The sequence below is a fragment of the Aquarana catesbeiana genome, linkage group LG05 (genome assembly GCF_042186555.1).
Source record: "Aquarana catesbeiana isolate 2022-GZ linkage group LG05, ASM4218655v1, whole genome shotgun sequence".
Lineage (NCBI taxonomy): Eukaryota > Metazoa > Chordata > Amphibia > Anura > Ranidae > Aquarana > Aquarana catesbeiana.
The window spans coordinates 591,305,827-591,326,315 of NC_133328.1; the positions used below are offsets into that span (position 1 = coordinate 591,305,827).

Here is a 20,489-nt window from a genome sequence, read left to right on the forward strand (position 1 = left end):
TCCGAAAGGATCCTTAACATCTCATTAGAATAAGCTTCCTTATCCAAAATGACAATAGCCCCTCCCTTATCGGCGGGGCGAACCACTATATCTTTCCTGCTACAAAGTGATTCCATTCCTGCGGCGATATCCTGCTTGGATCGAATGACCCTTGTATTCAAATTAGCCAAGTCCTTAATAACCAAATCCCGGAAGATATTGACATTTGGAGCCAAATTTCCTGGGGGGTTAAAAAGCGAAGCATTGGACAAATTTGTATGGACAATAGTAGAGGTTTCCCTTACTAATTGTCTAGCTGGATTGCTCATGATGTACCTTTTGATGTTCAATTTCCGCGTGTATTTATGTATATCTATGAATGTTTGGAACTTATTAAGGTTCCGTGTAGGAGCAAATTTTAATCCCTTATTCAGGGTTAAGAGTTCTTCCTTAGATAATTCCTTATTGCTGAGATTGATGATACCGCTGGCATCTAAGTTCTCCTTCTATTTGGAGTGAAGATTCCTCCCCCATCTGCTCCCTCTCTTCCGTCCCCATTTCTTTTTTGACCTCCCCTGTTGGCCTTCTGAAAATCCCGTTGGTTTAGGGAGGGATGGGGAACATCAAAGCTCCCACCTGCTCTTGAATTAGGCCCTCTATTGGTGTTAGATAGTGGGGTAAATCTATTCCTAGTGACCACACCATACTGAAGCGTGTTGTCCCTCCCAATGTCTCCAGGGTGGCGGTGACTGATAATTGGGGCGAGGAAGAGATCCTCTTCCACTCCCTCTAGCCCTAGAATGGCCTTGATGTTGCTGCATGCCCATTCTACCTCTTGGGAGTTTAGGAGAAGCATGGTGTATATTAACTCCACCATTCACTACAGGGGTAGGTAGTGAGTCTGTTGGAATAATGCTTGGTGACGGTTCAGGGGGAGCTACGACCTGCCACCTAAAAACTATGTTATCACTATAGTCTTTAACGTCTCTGTTATATTTCCTTTTTTTCTTTATTTTTTGTTCAGATTCCTCTTTGATCAAAATGCTTTTTAAAGCTTCTGATCTTTGCATATATTCTGACTCACTCTTGAAAGAGTAAAACCAGGAAAGAGCAGTCGCGGAGGCCAAGCCAGTGGAGTTTATTGAGGAGGAGTGGGTGGTCAACTGTGTCTAAGGCAGTAGGTCTAAGTGTATGAGTATAGAGTAATGGCCGTTGGTTTTGGCAGTTAGTAAATCATTAGTGCGTTTTAGTAGGGCAGTTTCAGTGGATTGTTGTGGGCAAAAATCTGACTGTAGGGGATCGAGCAGGTGGTCAGTAAGATAGCAACTCATATGGTTGTGAACAAGGCATTCAAGAAGCTTGGAGGCAAACGGTAACAGGGAGATGGGTCTTAAATGATTCAAACAGTTGGTGTCCAGTGAGGGTTTTTTTAAGTATTAGGGTAACCAGTGCATGTTTGAGTGGGGAGGGAAAGGTGCCGGAGGAGAGAGAGAGGTTAAAGATGCGGGGTGAGAGAGTTTAGGATAGAGCAGGAAGGGGGTTGTAGTAATTGTGAGGGGACAGATGGTGAGGTAGGGAGTTGGGAAACTTCCACTGTGGTAACAGGGTTGAAGGAGGAAATTATTGAGTGTAGTGTTGGACCTGGTGTGTTGGTTGGAGGAGAAAGTTAGACACCAGATATTTAATTATGAATTGTGTTGATTTTGTTTTTGAAATGATTGGCAATCTCCTGGACAGTAAGTAAGTTGGTGGGTGAAGGCAGTGGGGGTTAAAGTAAGGAGTTAAGGGGAAAAAGTTGACAAGGATTGGATGAGAGGGTTTTGATGAGAACAGTGTAGTAGGTTTGAAAACATGTACAGACAGAGCCTGCTTCACCTTAAACTAATTAACCACTTCCCACCCGCCATATAACAAAATGACAGCCGCAATGTTATCCTGACTGGACGTCATATGATGTCCAGCTGGATAAGCCGCTAGCGCGTGCCCACTGGGACGCGCAGCGTGGCGGTCGTTGGTGTGATGTGTCAATCTGACACACCGCATTGCCGATCCTGGTAAAGAGCCTCTGAAGTAGGTTCTTTACCATGTGATCAGCTGTGTCCAATAAGCCCATGCTTATCGGCTTTTCCTCCACTTGCACTGACAGATGCGTGTAGAGGAGAGCAAGATCAGCTGCTTTCCTGACAGGGGGGTCATTAATCAGCACATTAAATTATCAGTGCAAACCCATCGAGGATTCCCACTGGAAACCACCAGGAATGCCCACTGGAGACCCCAAGGGATGCTCACTGGAGACCACCAGGTGAGCCCACCAGAGATGCCTATCAGTGCCCACCAGTGCTACCTATCAGTGCCACCTATGAGGGCCCATCAGTGCCACCTATGAGTGTCCCCAGTGCCACCTATGAGTGTCCACCAGTGCCACCTATCAGTGCCCATCAGTGCTGTAGTGATGTAGTAATATAGTGATGTAGTTGAGTCGTAGATAATTATTTAGTTGTTACTATTATAATGATTAGTAGTTCCCGCAGCAACCTGATTCTTCCAGAGGGATGCATTTATTGAAACTTCAGACAGAACAAAGTCCATAAGATACTTGCAACAGATGACAAAATACAACAGAGTAAATATAAAATAGGTGACAGGCACCTTCAGAGAACCCAGTTCCTTCTGTCACCTTAATGGAGAATGAAAAGACTGATTGCCAGCTTATACTGTACACCTTATACACCGAAGGGCTGAGCAAATCGATTGGCCATTTCCATTAGGCCGTTGATCTGCTTCTGTCTTTCAGAGTGACAGATAATGACCCCTAGCCGTAAACAGCTGCAGTCATAAACTGCCCTAATTTGCATTCTTGCATATTAACATCAACATAGCACAGAGTCACTATCTATCCCCTTTAATATGTGGAGTAAATGTTTGGTCAGTATCCCCTTTGATCAACAAGTCCTCTTTGAAATGCGTAATTCGAATAACAGACCATACCTCACATACCTAGGTACTGTACTTTATTGTACTGTATGTGTACACATATGTAATAATATAATATCCTACATAAATCGGCCAACATATTACAAGTGCTGCCTATGAGCGCCCATCAGTGCCACCTATCAGTGCCGCCTATCAGTGCCCATCAGTGCTGCATATAAGTGCCTCATCATCAGTGCCACCTCGTCTTTGCCAATTTTTTTTATTTGGAACGCAAAAAATAAAAACCCCAGTGGTGATCAAATACCACCAAAATAAATCTCTATTTGTGTGAAAAAATGAAAGAAAAATTGTTTGGGTACAGTGTTGCATGACCGCGCAATTGTCATTCAAAATGCGACAGCGCAGAAAGCTGAAAATTGGACTGGGCAGGAAGGGGGTGAAAGTGCCCAGTATTGAAATGGTTAATAGTGCCACTACTTATATGATATATGCTATAACCAATCTGTACTGAGAATTGTTACATTGTAACAGTTATCCAAAGTGTACAAAAAATTATTTTAAAGTGACAATATGAGTGCATGAAGAATGATTATTGTGCAAAACGAGTTTTTGTTCTGTGCAATAAAGTGCTGTCATGCTCCGTTCCCAAATAGATATCTGTGCATCCACGTGAGAGACTGTAGACACTCCGCACTCACCGGATAGTATGGACTCCCCTACCTTATAGTAAGAAAAGTCTGCTGAGCTTGTAGACTTTTTTCTGGGAGACCTATCCAACTGTGATGTCCTTCGGTGGCTCCCACTGGTGCAGATTACCTCCAAACGGTTCCTTGGCTCCAAAGCCAGATTATTCCAGTATACAATGAATGGAGAAAAAGCTGCTCCTCATAGTGTAAAATCGTTAGGTAATTTATTGCTTATAAGGCATTTTACATAAAAAGTTGATATAAAACCAATAAAAAACGTCACTGTTTAAAAACGGCATCTTTGCTACTAGAGTAATGGAGGCTGCCGATTACCTGGTGTGCGTTCCACTGGGCCAGAAGTGACGCACGGGAGAACCATCTTGATGCATCTATGTGCGACGTTATCAAAAATAGGTTTGTTTAGCGCCGTGGAAACAGATGTTGCATTTGAGATAAGAAAAATAAGAAAAGAAAGTTTGAGGTGGTGAAGGATCCTATGGGTAACTGTTTGCAGTTGGAGGTTGTGATTGGAGAGAGGGAAATGGGTGTTAGAGAGGTTGAGAGTGTTGCCATTGGAGTAAGTGGTGGTTTGTGTCCATTGTGTTAGGTTAAAAGAGAAGGTTAGGTAGTTGAGTTGGTAAACATCCTTTGTGATATGAATAAAGCATGACAGATCTTCTTTAAGGAGAGACCTGGGGTCTTATAGACCCCAGGTCTCTCCTCTACCCTTGAAAGCAAAAGAAAAACATAGATCTCATGCTTTCCAGAAAAAAGTGGCAGTGTTTGCATCTGCCCTAAGTGATAAAAATGCTTGTCGCTTCCAGTGTCCTAGGCCATAGAGGTGATCGGAGATGATCCGGTCTCTGAACGTTTCTATTGTATGTGGGTACAACATCCCAAATCAGATCCTGGGCTTCCTGCCAGGACGGGAAAGCCTGGAGAAGCACCAGGGGGCAGTGGAAGGGGGGGCCCCTTCTGCCACCTGTAAAAGCAATCCAGCAACTAATTAGTCAGTAAGATTACTTTTTACTTTGTAGAGCATCGCCGGCTGAAGAAAATGATACTGGGGTTATGGCTGACAGTTGTAGCCATAATCCTGGTTTAACCACTTGAAATCAGTCACATACATGTACGTGATTTGGCAGCAAGTGGTTAAATTCACCCAATGTACACACTGTCCCGCCCTCTCTACACACTACCTCCTTTATACACTAACCCCCAGTATACACTGACCCCCTTTTTTCCTTTACGCACTGCTCCCACTTCCTTTTTACACTATCCCCCTCCCTGTATACATTGCCCCCTGTTGTAAATGTCTCTCCCAGCTTGTCAGCGGCCTGTATGTATGTATGTCTGTATGTTATTGCTAGGCCTTGTTCACACAGGCATACTTAAATGTACACCATGACCCTAGGGATGCATAGGTGTTCTGTGTATCCTCATGTAGGCAGTCCCATTCATGTCAATTAGGCTGCAGCGGCTGCACAGACACATCCGCTTCTCCCAATCTGACATCTGTGTAGGTACAGGTCCTTGAATCTGCACTGTCTACGTTCAGAGACCTGCACCCACATGGATGTCAAGTTGGGAGCAGTGGCTCTGTCAGTGCAGTCACTGTGTCCCACATGACATAAATGGAACTGACAGCAGGGGGATGCATGCAACACCTGTTGATCCCCATGCTGGCATACACGGCTTTTGCATGGGTGTACACTTGACTATGCCTGTGTGAACAAGGTAGCAGTTCTAAAACACTTGTTGGTGCACTCAAATATATGAACTAGACCCATTTAAAACAATAGCTAACCTGTGTTCATGGATTGTTGGGTGAATAGATCCAGATGCTTGGTTCACACCAAAAGAAGATACACTATATTGTCAAAGTATTGGAACGACTTTACATGCACATGAACTGTAATGGCATACCAGTCTTAGTCCGTAGGGTTCAAAATTGAGTTGATGCACCCTTTGCAGCTATAATAGCTTCAACTCTTCTGGGAAGGCTATTCACAAGGTTTAGGAGTGTGTCTATGGGAATGTTTGACCATTCTACTAGATGCGCATTTGTGAGGTCAGGCACTGATGTTGGAGGAGAAGGCCTGCCTTTAGTCTCTACTCCACTCTGCAATTCATCCCAAAGGTGTTCTATCGGGTTGAGGTCAAGACCCTGTGCAGGCCAGTCAAGTTCTTCCACCCCATACTCGCTCTTCCATGTCTTTATGGACTTTGCTTTGTTCACTGGTATAATAATACCTCCTCCACCAAAGGATTAGGACCAGTGCACAAAGTAAGGTTTATAAAGACATGGATGAGCGAGTTCGGGGTGGACACACCTGACTGGCCTACACAGAGTCCTGACCTCAACCTGATAGAACACCTTTGGGATGAATTAGAGCGGAGACTGCGAGCCAGGCCAAGCTGTTATAGCTGCAAAGGGTGGGCCAACTCAATATTGAACCCTATGGCCTAAGACTGGGATGTCATTAATCATTTTCCTACCCGCCCATTGTCATATAACGTCTGCAGATGGGATCTCCCATCCTGGGCGGGCATCATATGACGTCCTCGGCTTCCCAGCAGTAAAGGGGGCACGCGTGCAATCAGTGTCACCGAGGAGCCCATGCGCCTGTCCGGCGGCCGCAATGTCCACCGGGCACTCGTGATCGCTCGTTACAGAGCAGGACCGTGGATCTGTGTGTGTAAACACACAGATCCACATCCTGTCAGGGGAGAGGAGATAGATTGTGTGTTCCTAGTATATAGGAACACCGATCGGTCTCCTCCCCTGGTCAGTCCCCTCCCCCTACAGTTAGAATCACTCCCTAGGTAACACATCTAACCCCTTGATCGCCCCTAGTGTTAACTCCTTCCCTGCAAGTGACATTTATACAGTAATCAGTGCATTTTTATAGCACTGATCGCTCTATAAATGTGAATGGTCCCAAAATAGTGTCAAAAGTGTCCGATATATCTGCCGCAATGTCAAAGTCATGATAAAAATCGCAGATCACCACCATTACTAGTAAAAAAATAATAATAAAAAATGCCATAAATCTATCTAGATAGAAAAAAGAAGATTGCGCAAACCTAAAAACACATTGTTAAGTAATCATGCAAAAACACATAACATGTGAGTGAATCAGTCCATGTGAATCAATTGTTAATGTATAAAAAAGTCCCCAAAAAAATACAAAAAAATGTTTTTTTTTTAAAACGTAACACATAAAAGCAACTTCTGGTTATTTGGTTACAAAAGTCCCAAATCACATGAAAAATATGAAGTAACAAAGAAGGAACAATGAAGGCAACTTCTGGTGCAGCACCTAGAAATCTGTAATGGCAACTGGTCAGTACTTTATATCCCAGCGAAGAAGTAAGCTAAAAAGCCAGATGGCCTCTTACCAGACACAATGGACCCCAAGTTATAGGGATCAAGCTTGTCTGATATGGACAGTAATCAGCTGTGACGATCCATCTGGTCCGCTCCAAACACTAGCCACTCTCCTCCGTCATGGACAACAAGAAGTTTTAATAAATTTCCACCTTCCAGTCACTCTGCCCAATGCTCATCCAGTAAGTATGAGATTTAGAAGAAAAAGAACTTCATGGTGTAGTAAATAATGGTAGTTTATTCCATAAAATGATTTCTTAAGCACAGCAAACAAATACTATGCAAAGACACAGGTTTTCAGACTGGCAGCTGGTGCATGGTGACGTCATAAGATTCTCTCCAACCGACATGTTTCCCTGTAACAAGCATCGACTGGGAACGGATAAATCTATCCTCTATTTTGTAAGCGCTATAACTTTTGCACAAACCAATCATATAGGCTTATTGTGATTTTTTTTTTTACCAAAAATATGTAGAATACATATCGGCCTAAACTGAGGAAAAATTTTTTTTTTTTTTTTTTTTTAAATTGGGATATTTATTATAGCAAAAAGTAAAAAATACTGTGTTTTATTTCAAACTTGTCGCTCTTCTTTTGTTTATAGCACAAAAAATAAAAAAACGCAGAGGTGATCAAATAACACCAAAAGAAAGCTCTTTTTGTGGGGGAAAAAAATATAAATTTTTATTTGGGTACAGTGTTGCATGACAGCTGAAAAAAAATGAAAATTGGCCTGGGCAGGAGGAGGTGAAAATGCCCTGTATGGAAGTGGTTATGTTCACATGTGCGTGTAAAGGCAGGTGTCACAATACTTTTGGTGATATAGTGTACATACAATGAGATGTAAGCCTGCAGGAGGTCAATATTTTACAACAGGGCCTGGAGTTTTACTAATTGGTATACTCATTATCCCATTTACAGCTATAAGTCTTTTTAACCACATTCATAATTAACAGCACAGTTCATATGAATGTAAAGTTTACCAATACACATTTTTTCATTAGGTCGGTGAAGATATCCTTATCACCACTACCAGTTACAGTGCCTGGCAGACAGAAACCAGGAGGATTATTGATGTGTCACCTGACCAGAGAAACCTCACTCTAAATGTCTCTCTCACTTTTAACCATGCAGGTAAGACATGTGACAAGGCTTACTTATTAAAGTAAAACTATAGACAAAACTTTTTTTTTTCATTATGGCTAAAGCAAGGGAGGGTTATAACCTGTCAGATTATTTTTTCACCATTTTGTTGTCCCATTGTGGGGATTTCCCTTCACTTCCTGCCCCATAGCCAAACAGCAAGTTATTGGGAACTCCCTGCAAATTAAGGGAGTCCCTTGGGGACCCCCAGGTCACCAGACCCAGTGTCCCCATTGGAAGATTTCCCCTCCATTACTTTTCTGGGGACAACCCAAAATTTAGGATTTTCTTTTACTTTCACTTCCAATGCTAATGGTAAAAAGGAAAAATAAAGAGGGTGACTCTCACGGGGGCACAGACAGCAATATAAAACTGACAAGCATTCAAATCCCTCTCCACTCTACCCAACACAAAAAAAAAAAGTTTTGCCTTTAGTTATACTTTAAACTGCAAAAGTGCAGTACTAAACCTTAATCACTGAAAAATACAGCTCATCCTAAAAGAGGATTCAGCTACATCTTAAAGTGGAGGGCATGATCCTTGTGCTTTAACCTCGTTCCCAGCACATGATGAAGCTTTTAAAATATCCAAGGAATTCTCATAAAAAGCTCTCCTTTATTGATATGCAACATTAAAACAAGAGTACGCCTTTCAGAACAATTAAGAACCATGCAGGTTGAAAGACACTACTGTTGTTTTCAATGCTGTAAATAAAAAATGCAAATCTTTTTATTAGAACAGCTTGAATATTCTTTTTACTTCTGCTAGATCTCACAGTTGCTTCCCTTCACTGTTATTTTGATCTTGCACTGTTGTTGGATGCATGCCATTTTGTTAACAGACTCATTTGTGCCTGTATTTTGTAACCTGCCCTACACTGGCGTAGCGTGGAGGGGTGCGAGGGGGGCCTAGGCCCGGGCGCAACATTTGGGGGGGGGGGGGCGAAATCCTGCGCCAGTATGTGTCACCCTCACTCACTCACTCCCGTGCTCCAGCCGCCATGTTAAGTCTCAGGCCGGCCCCTGGCACCCTGTGATTGGGTGAAAGGGGTCATGTTCAGCAGGTGGGGCTGGCCTGTGCTCAATCGCGGCGGAGCAGGGCTGGCCTTCACTGTGAGCTGTGGCCGCTGTCTCCTCCTCCTCTCCGGGTCACCGATCATGTCCCCGTCGGGGCAGGCAGTCTGGCAGTGTGACAGGCGGCTGTGCAGAGGCAGAGCAAATGAAAGAAAAAAAGGTAAGAGACTCACTTGTGAGTTTTGATGCGGGCCCGGGGGAAATAGATATGGTCTGGGGAGAGGGAGCAGCCAGAAAGTCAGTGTAATGTATAGTGTTGTGGATAGTGTATAGTGGGGTTCCTCCTCCCTTCTCCACACTCTGTTGGCAGAGCAGTGCCGCGATGTGTGAAACTGTATGGAGAGAGAGAGGAGCTGTCAAAATTGAGGTTGGATGTCGGGGGGTGGGCGGGACCCGGGGTGGGCAGGACCCGGGGTAGGCGGGATCCAGCTATCCAGCACCAGCCAATGGGATGGGATCTGGGTGGTCCGCTACGTGTATGTGTCCCCGCCCCTTTTTAACAGCCCAATCATTGGCTAGATAGCTGCTGGGTCCCACCCACCCCGGGTCCCGCCCACCCCGGGTCCCGCCCACCCCCGACATCACGCTGAATTTGTCAGCTCCTCTCTCTCTCTCCATATAGTTTCACACAGTTACAGAGAGGATTCAGTTTCACACAGTTACACTATTGGCTGTGAAACCTGCCATTGCCATCCAGTGCCACCTGCCAGTGCCATCTGCCAATGCCAACCAGTGCCACCTGTCAGTGCCTGCCAGTGCCACCTGCCGAAAAAAAAAATCGGCCTAAAATATCTTCCGCAAAAATCGGCATCATATATCGGCCATCGGCCACCCTGATTTCTAAATATCGGTATCGGCCAGAGAAAAGCCCATATCGGTCGACCTCTAATAGTGTGTGTGTGTGGTGGATAGTGTATTGTGTGTGTAGTCAGTGTATTGGTCTGTGGGTAGAGTATTGTGTAGCGGTCAGTATGTAGTGTATTGGGTAGTGGTCTGTGGGTAGTGGGTAGTGTATAGTGTATAAAGTATTGTGTAGTAGTATAGTGTATTGTGTAGTGGTCAGTGGATAGTGTAGTTTGTGTAGTAGTGTATTGTGCAGTGGTCAGTATAGGAATCAGGTAGGTTAGTGTGGTGTGGTGTGTAGTGTAGTGGTCTGTGTGTAGTGTAGTGGTCAGTGTGGTGTGGTGTGTAGTGTAGTGTAGTGGTCAGTGTATAGTGTATTGTGTAGTGTAGTGGATTGTATATTGCAGTGGCCAATATAGGAATCAGGTAAGTCAGTGTAGTGGTCAGTGTGTAGTGGTCAAAGCAGGAATCCCGCATGCATGTAGGAGTCCCGCATGCACGCAGATAGCAATCATTGTACACATGTGAGGTATCACCACGAATCTCAGATCATGGGCATTAATTCTAGCGCCAGACCTCCTCTATAAATCTAAAGTGGTAACCTGTGAAGGCTGTTAAAGCTTTGCTTATGTATAGTAAAATTGACATTGTCGCCATTGCAAGGGCATGTGCAATTTTAAAGCGTGACATGTTTGGTATCTATTTACTCAGTGTAACATCATTTTTTAAACTTTACCAAAGAATTGGGTTATGTATTGTGTTTTTGTGCACTAAAATTCAAAAAAGTGTATTTTATCCCAAAAAATGGAGTTTGAAAAACTGCTGCCGTGTGGCATAAAAAATTGCAACACCCACCAATTTATTCTCTAGGGCCTCTTTTAAAAAAATATAAATAATGTTTGGGGTTTCTAAGTAATTTTCTAGCAAAAAATACTGAGTGTCATAAAAAGGCCTGATCTTTAAGTGGACATACTAGTCATGGCTACTACAGGCATGTTTGTGTTGTTGTTTTACATAGATATTTATACTTCATGTATTATTTCACACAGCAAACACCTATCAAGTACCCAACACAAACCTGACTTACACTCTGGCAGCAGATGTGGCTCTGCTCACTAGAAACATCAAGATCATTGGGGAAGATTACCCAGGCTGGTACAGTCAATCGTTTGGAGCTCGTGTTCTTGTGGGCACATTTTCAGCCAATGGGATGGCCTATAAGGGTAAACTGAATATGAATACTATACTGTATATATATATTTAACCTGCACCTCCTATCTCTGGCCACACAAAAGGCAGCTATTATAAATGTGTCTTTCTTTTTTATTTTACTCTTTGAAGGAAATGCAAGAATATCACATGTGGAATTCTACCACAGTGGTCAGGAAGGTTACAGAGACCCCATAGACCCCCGCTATTCCTTGGCTTTCCTCAACCTTGGAGAGGTAAGTGTCTTACAGATGTGTATACACAGATCTACTCTGTGACCTATAGTACTGACTTAAAGTTGAATTTTAGGGGCTTTTTTTGCTACAGTTACAGTCAAACAATCTACCTGTAATGAAGTATATCCCTAGTCCTGCAGGCTGATGGTTCCTGTAGAAATCTTCTTTCCAGTGATGCCCGGTATTCTTTACAGTGTTGACCTTCCAGTGCTGTGGGAGTTAAAACCTTTTGGTCTAACATTATAGTACAATGAAGAACAGGGCGTAAAAAAAAAAGTAAAAACATTCCACTATTGGGCAAAGGACAGGGCATAGCTACATCAGTGCCCATAAATGCAGCCTCACCTGTGCCCATAAATGCTGCCTGATCAGTGCCCATCAGTGCAGCCACACCTGTGCCCATTAATGCAGCCTGATCAGTGCCCATCAGCGCAGCCACACCAGTGCCCATTAGTGCAGCCACACCAGTGCCCATTAGTGCAGCCACACCAGTACCCATTAGTGCAGCCACACCAGTGCTCATTAGTGCAGCCTGATCAGTGCTCATCAGCTCAGCCACACCAGTGCCCATTAATGCAACCTCACTAGTGCCCCTCAGTGCAGCCTCACCAGTGCCCATCAGTGCAGCCTCACCAGTGCCCATTAATGCAGCCTCAGCAGTGCCCATTAATTCAGCCTCACCAGTGCCCATCAGTGCAGCCTCACCAGTGCCCATTAATGCAGCTACACCAGTGCCCATGAATGCAGCCTGATCAGTGCCATTCAGCACAGCCACATCAGTGCCCATTAGTGCAGCCACACCAGTACCCATTAATGCAACCACACCAGTGCCCATTAATGCATTCCTGATCAGTGCCCATCAGCGCAGCCACACCAGTGCCCATTATTGCAGCCACACCAGTGCCTAATAATGCAGCCACACCAGTGCCCATCAGCACAGCCACATCAGTGCCCATTAATGCAGCCTGATCAGTGCCCATCAATGTTAGTCCCCCCAGTATCTGGTCTGCACAGCTTCTTCTACCTAGGTCCCGGGTGCAGTGCTTGTCCTGCAAGTGGTTCCTCTGGAGCTGGGAGCCCGGGACCAGCTGTGCACTGCTTGTACATCTGGTTCTCTCTTTTCCTCCTGGGCACCACAGAGCTGGGTAACTAGGGCTGGAGGAAACTGGGGGGGGGGGGGAGGTGAGCGGGCAGGGACTCCCAAATCCTGTCCACCAATCAGCTAATCTCCTGACTCCCGCTCTGTTTCGAAAAAAAACTTCTCCAGGTCTCCCCTGTGTTCAGTGGGGGCCGGGGGACAGCGGAATATTTCTTTTTTTTTTTTTTTGAAAATAAATTTTATTAAGTTGTTGAGAAAATACATCAATCAAGAGAAAGAAAAAAGAGCAAATCGCTCATCGTGTACATAAAATAAAAATGGTACAGCGGTTGTACAGCAGTTGTATAGAATGTCAACATCCAATTTTCACTTGCCTTAGTCTTGTAACAAAAACAAATACGTTGCTATGGGCGCCGGGATTCTCGGCACCAGAGCCCCTTCTGGGAGCTAACTGCTCTGATGAACCGGGAATCCCCGAGCACACCTCCCTGCTAAATGTGAAAAAAATGTCTAGGGTGTAGATACATAACCTTAAAACCAGGAAAAATATTAAAAGGATAAACCTGGAAGGGGTTTTGTATCTATATGACAATTAAATACCATGTTACTAACATATTTATATAATCATTACTTCATCAAAGAAGCTAACTGGTTAGTCAAACTCTCAGGGTCGAATGAATCTTGGCCGGTTGGTCCGAACTGGAACATATTATGCTTAGGAAATAGGGGGAAACAACGTTTGGGAGTCTGCTCTGAGAGCCTCCTTGAAACTAGTAACCTAGGTAGTAGAGAATACCGAGAGCCTGAGGAGACAGTATTAAAGAAGAGAAGAAAGCTGAAGAGTGAGAAGGGGAAAGAAAGAAGTTAAGAGAGACAGGAGGGAGATGGGGCGGGCGAAAGGAGTAGCTATTCGTAGGGAGTGTTGGGAAGGAAGTGCACAGGAGACCACTAGATGAGGGAGGTCAAAAGCCCTCTAACGATGAACCCTTCTTATGAGCTTCAATCACACATACAGTGGGTGCCCCACAAGGGTTGCCCAAGGTTCCCAAATAGTCTTGAATTTGTCTAAGGTATCTAGAATAGTATTGGATATTTTTTCTTGCAGCATAATCCAAGTAATTTTTTGTTTGGCTAACCAAACGGACACTTTCGGAGATTTCCAGGAACGGGTAATGGTCATTTTGGCCCCCACTAGAATAAACTGGATCAGCTTCTGGGTATTTTTAGGAATGGGGCCATTAGGCAAAGCAATAGTTGGATCTTGTTTCAGTGTACAACCGCATGTTCTGCGGATAAGAGAGAAGATCTTATTCCAATACATTCTGATTTTAGGGCATTCCCATAGTATGTGTAAAAGAGTGCCCACATGGCTGCAGCCTCTGAAGCATAGAGGTGATGTTTGCGGATAGAATTTGGCCAGTCGTGAGGGTACCAGGTACCAGCGTGTAAGAATTTTCAGCCCTGCTTCGTTTATTGAAGTGTTAACCATACCTTTGAAGGAGCGGGCAAAATTAATGTGCCATGTATCCAGGTCCCAGCTGAAGTCAAGATCCTGCTCCCAGCTCGTCATGTATGCTGCTTTCTCCGTGGGTTCCGCTAGGGATGAATAGATGAGAGAGATACCTCCTTTGATGTCTGAGGCCGAAGCGCACCATTGTTCATAAGGCGTTACTGAAAGATGGTTCTCACCACTCTTCCATAACCGATTCAAAAAATGTGAAAGTTGGAAGAACCGAAATCTTTCGGCTAAGGGCATTTCAAGTTTAGAAATACAATATGCTAAAGTGAGGGGACCATTAGAGTTGAAGAATTGGCCAATTCTATAGAGGCCCTTGTCTAGCCACCATTTGAAGGCACGAATATCTAAGCCAGGGGGAAAGTTGTTGTTCCTGAAGATATGTGCCAGAGGGTGCCAAGTAGAAATGAGGGGTTTAAGCTTATGAAGGGAGTCGCAAAGTTTCATTGAGTGGGATAATGTAGGGGCTAGTATAGGGGGACGTTTTTTGGGGATATTCCAAAGCAGAAAGTCTAAGGTGAAACCAGGGACCACCTCTCACTCCATGTTCACCCAGTCTGGTTTGGGTCCTTTCATATAAATTGTTGAAAATTGGCTCAGTTGAGCTGCCTGGTAATACCACCAAAGATTAGGTACCCCTAGTCCTCCCTTTTTCCTGGGTCTAAAAAGCACCTCTTTAGAGAACCTGTGGCCTTTTTTATCCCAAATAAAGCGGATTATGGCAGATTGTAGGCGTTGAATGTGCGATTTGGGAACTGGGATGGGTAAGGAACGAAAAAGATATAATAACCTAGGTAGGAGTGTCATCTTAACCGCGTTCACTTTACCTAACCACGAGAGCTTATAAAGCGACCACTGGGTCAGGTCGTCCGTGAGCTTTTTGAACATGGGAAGAAAGTTATGTTTAAACATTATATCAATACTAGAGGTAAGGTTAATGCCAAGATAAGGGATGGATGTGGAATTCCATGAGAATGGAAATTTACTCTTTAGAGTGTTGACGATATCTTGAGAAATGGAAACATTGAGAGCGACTGATTTGGAGACATTAACCTTAAGTCCGGAAGCTAGTTCAAAGTCATGTAAAAGTTGCATTATGTTGGGGATGGAAATTAGGGGGGGTGTAACGAACAGGAGGACATCATCCGCAAATAAAGCGCATTTGTGAGTACATTGCCCGCAATGGATTCCATGGATGTTTGGTTGTTGTCTTATCGCGATGGCAAGAGATTCGATAGCCATCGCGAAAAGAAGGGGGGAAAGTGGACATCCCTGCCTTTTTCCCTTCTGTATAGAAAGTTTATCTGATAGATGTCCTTGTAATCTAACCTGTGCCTTAGGTTGATGGTAGATGGCTCCCAATATATTAATAAAGTTTGGACCAAAACCCCATTTACGAAGAATTGTGAAGAGGTAGGGCCAAGCCACTGTGTCAAACGCTTTTTGGAGATCAATGGAGAGGAGGAGGCCCTCCTGAGGGGGTCCCCCATCCCACCCCGATCTCATTAGGGAAACTGCATTAATTGCTCTCCGTATCTGGTCCGGACCCTGTCTCCCCGGTATGAACCCTACTTGGTCCTTGTGTATGTAGGTACCTATAAAAGAAGCGAGTCTGTTGGATAGTATTTTCGTCATAATTTTTAAATCATTATTTATTAATGAAATAGGTCTATAGTTACTGACTTCACTGGGGTCTTTTCCTGGTTTAGGTATGACCGAAATAAAAGCCAAATAGGTATTAGGGTCCAGGGGGGATGGTTTGGTTCAGGAGTTGAAGAGACGAACCAGATACGGAGAAAGGGTATCTATAAAAGTTTTGTAGTAGTGGTTTGAGAATCTGTCTGGGCCTGGGGCTGAGTCTTTTCTAAGCCCTTTTATGACTGCTCGGATCTCGGGTTCTTGAAATGGGGATTCTAAGGTGGCGCGCGGGATTCAGAGATTTTGGGTAGTGGGATTTTCTCTAGGAATGCATCCAATTTCTGTTGAGAAATTGGGCAATCGTCAGAGTACAGGTTGGCATAAAATGATTGGAATGATTTTAGTATTTTACTGGGGTTTTGGGTGTGTGACCCAGATTGGGTTTTTATTTTGGGTAGAGCGAATGACCTATGTTTTGGAGTAAGTTTGGCCGCTAACTGGGGTCCAAATTTGTTCGCGCGTAGATAGAAACTGCCACTAAGCCAATGAAGGTGCTTTTCTGCGGTGGAGGTCAAGGCTGAGTTAAGGGACAGTCTGATAGTATCAAGTTTAGAGAGAGTGGTAGGATTAGGGTTTTGTTTATGGGACATGCTAAGATCTTTGAATTCTTTCTCTAGCTTCAGGATATCTATTTGCCGTTCTCGCTTTAATTTGGCCGTGAATTGAATCAGTTTCCCTCTAATTACCGCTTTGTGGGCATTCCAAAGAGCAGTAGGAGACATCCCCAGTGTTATTAATCAGGAAATACTCTTTAATATCTTTTTCTAATATGATACAGTGGACAGGGTTAGATAGGATTTTCTCATTTAGGCGCCAAGTGCGAGAGCCAGATGGAGACAATGAGTTGGATATTCCTAAGATTACCACGGAGTGGTCAGACCACGGAACGTCGTGGATAGAGGCTTGGTTAGCATTGTGTATGTCAGAGTTTGACATAAATATGTGGTCGATTCTAGCATATGTCTTGGGGTGCTGAGTAGTGTGTATAATCCCTTGTTGCGGGGTTTAACTCCCTCCATGAGTCAATGAGGCCCACTGAGTGAAAGAGTCTGGCAATCTGTAGGCTCTGTTTGGGGGGTTGTTTAAGGTGAGGGATCCCCTGGGCTGTTTTATTTAGGATTTGGTCGAATGTGATGTTGGAGTCCCCACCCATGATCACCCTACCCTCAAAGTGGGGTGAGAGATTTGCCAGTAAGGAGGAGAAAAATTTAGCTTGGCCTTTGTTAGGAACATAATAAGAAATGATAGTGTAGAGGTTACCTTCAGTCAATCCTTTGACTAATATATATCTCCCGTCATTATCTTTAATAGTTAAAGTGTGTGAAAAAGGGGTCTGTTTGGAGATTAGGATGGCTACTCCTCTTTTTTTCTCGCTAGCTTTTGCAAGGAAAAAAGTGGGGTATTTGTTGTGTAGAAAAGAAGGCGAATAGTTTGAGGGGAAATGGGTTTCTTGGAGGAGAACAATATCTATTCCTCTTGAATTATAACTTTGAAAAGCTTTACGTCTCTTGACGGGTGAATTGAGCCCTTGGGTGTTATGAGAGGCAATCTTTAGTGCCCTCTGTAAAATAAGAGGGTCAGCCATAGTCACAGGAGGACTGGCCCTGGGGTGTTAGGTGTGAACCTACCCGGTTCCTTGATGGAGCAGCACTGAGTCTGGGAAGGAGATCTTGCTGTCGCAGCAAAGGATTTTGGATAAAGAAGGTCTCCTGTGCACATTCCTGAAATAAAAAAAGGGAAAAGGGGGAAAGAAAGGAAAGAGGGGATTGAGAAGAGAATAAGAGAAGAAAGGAAGAATAGTTAATTAAATCAATCTAATAACTTCAAGAAAGTCCAGGCGTAAGAGCCCAGTAACTCGATGAACTGAACTGAGAAGTTCAGTTCAAGTCTGAGACCCAAAAACAGCGGATCTCAGAAAAACAGGAACAACCTCAGCCGAGGTTGTTTGTCTGATGTAACCAGTGGGAGGATCTCCCCTGATCACAACAGAAGGAGTGGCAATGCTGGCCCAGCCGAGCTGCCGGGTCCCCTTCTATTGGGGCGATATGGAACCTAAAAAGTATGAAAATCAGAAATTTTAAATATATACCTAAAGAAAAAAGGGAAAACAAAAATAGGGACTAGAGCCTATCCTCTATGAGATACATGAGCAAATCACTGTCTTACATAAAAGTGACAAAGTGAAACCTGCCGTAGGAGATATCCTACTAGTAATCAGGAAGGGGGAGGGAAGGTAGGGAGAGGAAAATGGAAGGGAGGGGAAGGGGGGGGATAATGGGTTGGGGCACAATTCTATGCCCTGGTGTCCCCAGAAGTCAGTATAACCTCAAGTGCAGTCCATCATGAGAACCAGAGGTAATTTTCAGAAAATATACAAAAACAAAAACAAAAAAAAAAACAACTCGGGATCATCTTCTGGAGGGGGTCTCTTCGAGGAACTTGACTTGGACGGGGGATCCTGGGGGGAGGCTTCTTGAGAGATGAATCCAAGTCTCAGGAGTAAGTGTTCACCCTCTTGGAATGAAGAGAATCCATATGATCTTTCCTTGTGTTGAAACAGGAGACGGAAAGGGAAAGTCCATCGATATTTAATTGATTTCTGTGAGAGGATTTCGAGAAGAGGTTTCAAAGCTCTTCTTTTTAAAATTGTAGTTTTGGAAATGTCTGCGAAGACTTGAATCTTGTTTCCTTGGAAGGATAAGTTGTCCAGATTCCGAGATCTTTTCATGACTTCCTCTTTGGTTTCATAATAGTGGGGTTTGACCACGATATCCCTCGGGAGCCCATCCTGTCTGGGTGGTTGTAGCGCTCTGTGAGCCCTGTCAATCTCTAGTTTGTGGTCAGAGATATCTGGGATAAGTTCTTTCATAAAAAGCTTCACTGTGTCATGAACATTGGTTACAGCTTCAGGGATACCTCGAATGCGGAAGTTACCTCTCCGATTACGGTTTTCCAAATCGTCAATTTTCCCTAGCGCCATATCAAGTTGTTCCTGCATCAATTGAATGCTGTCAGTATTCTGGTTGGTGCGTGCAACAGTATGATCCACTAGGGATGAGCTTCGAGTTCGAGTCAAACTCATGTTCGACTCGAACATTGGCTGTTCGCAAGTTCGCCGAACAGCGAACAATTTGGGGTGTTCGCGGCAAATTCGAATGCCGCGGAACACCCTTTAAAAGTCTATGGGAGAAATCAAAAGTGCTAATTTTAAAGGCTAATATGCAAGTTATTGTCATAAAAAGTGTTTGGGGACCCAGGTCCTGCCCCAGGGGACATGGATCAATGCAAAAAAAAGTTTTAAAAACGTCCATTTTTTCAGGAGCAGTGATTTTAATAATGCTTAAAGTCAAACAATAAAAGTGTAATATCCCTTTAAATTTCGTACCTGGGGGGTGTCTATAGTATGCCTGTAAAGGGGCGCATGTTTCCTGTGTTTAGAACAGTCTGACAGCAAAATGACATTTTGAAGGAAAAAACTCATTTAAAACTACCCGCGGCTATTGCATTGCCGACAATACACATAGAAGTTCATTGATAAAAACAGCATGGGAATTCCCCAAAGGGGAACCCCGAACCAAAATTTAAAAAAAAAAATGACGTGGGAGTCCCTCTAAATTCCATACCAGGCCCTTCAGGTCTGATATGGATATTAAGGGGAACCCCGGCCAAAATTTAAAAAAAAAATTACGTGGGGTTCCCCCTAAATTCCATACCAGACCCTTCAGGTCTGGTATGGATTTTAAGGGGAACCCCGCGCCAAAAAAAAAAAAAAAACGGCGTGGGGTCCCCCCAAAAATCCATACCAGACCCTTATCCGAGCACGCAACCTGTCAGGCCGCAGGAAAAGAGGGGGGGACGAGAGTGCGGCCCCCCCTCCTGAACCGTACCAGGCCACATGCCCTCAACATTGGGAGGGTGCTTTGGGGTAGCCCCCCAAAACACCTTGTCCCCATGTTGATGAGGACAAGGGCCTCATCCCCACAACCCTGGCCGGTGGTTGTGGGGGTCTGCGGGCAGGGGGCTTATCGGAATCTGGAAGCCCCCTTTAACAAGGGGACCCCCAGATCCCGGCCCCCCCCTGTGTGAAATGGTAAGGGGGTACAAAAGTACCCCTACCATTTCACTAAAAAACTGTCAAAAATGTTAAAAATGACAAGAGACAGTTTTTGACAATTCCTTTATTTAAATACTTCTTCTTTCTTCTATCTTCCTTCATCTTCTGGTTCTTCTGGTTCTTCTGGCTCTTCTGGTTCTTCCTCCGGCGTTCTCGTCCAGCATCTCCTCCGCGGCGTCTTCTATCTTCTTCTCCTCGGGCCGCTCCGCACCCATGGCATGGGGGGAGGCTCCCGCTCTTCTCTTCATCTTCTTCATCTTCTTCTCTTCTTTTTTTCTTCTTTTCTTCTCTTCTTCTCTTCTTCATTTTCTTCTCCGGGCCGCTCCGCACCATGCTGGCATGGAGGGAGGCTCCCGCTGTGTGACGGCGCTCCTTGTCTGACAGTTCTTAAATAACAGGGGGTGGGGCCACCCGGTGACCCCGCCCCCCTCTGACGCACGGTGACTTGACAGGACTTCCCTGTGACGTCACGGGGAATGCCACAGGGAAGTCCCGTCATGTCCCGTGCATCAGAGGGGGGCGGGGTCACCGGGTGGCCCCGCCCCCCGTTATTTAAGAACTGTCAGA

General features: G+C 44.5%; 1 protein-coding gene across 1 annotated transcript in view; it reads left to right on the plus strand.

The window, feature by feature from the left end:
• The window catches only part of LOC141146079 (fibrocystin-L-like), a 491,542-nt gene that overhangs the window by 399,252 nt on the left and 71,801 nt on the right, over positions 1–20,489 (plus strand). The window contains exons 61-63 of the mRNA XM_073632839.1: positions 7,996–8,125; positions 11,100–11,273; positions 11,392–11,495. Coding sequence (XP_073488940.1) covers positions 7,996–8,125; positions 11,100–11,273; positions 11,392–11,495 — 408 coding nt within the window. The remainder of the gene's footprint in view (positions 1–7,995; positions 8,126–11,099; positions 11,274–11,391; positions 11,496–20,489) is intronic.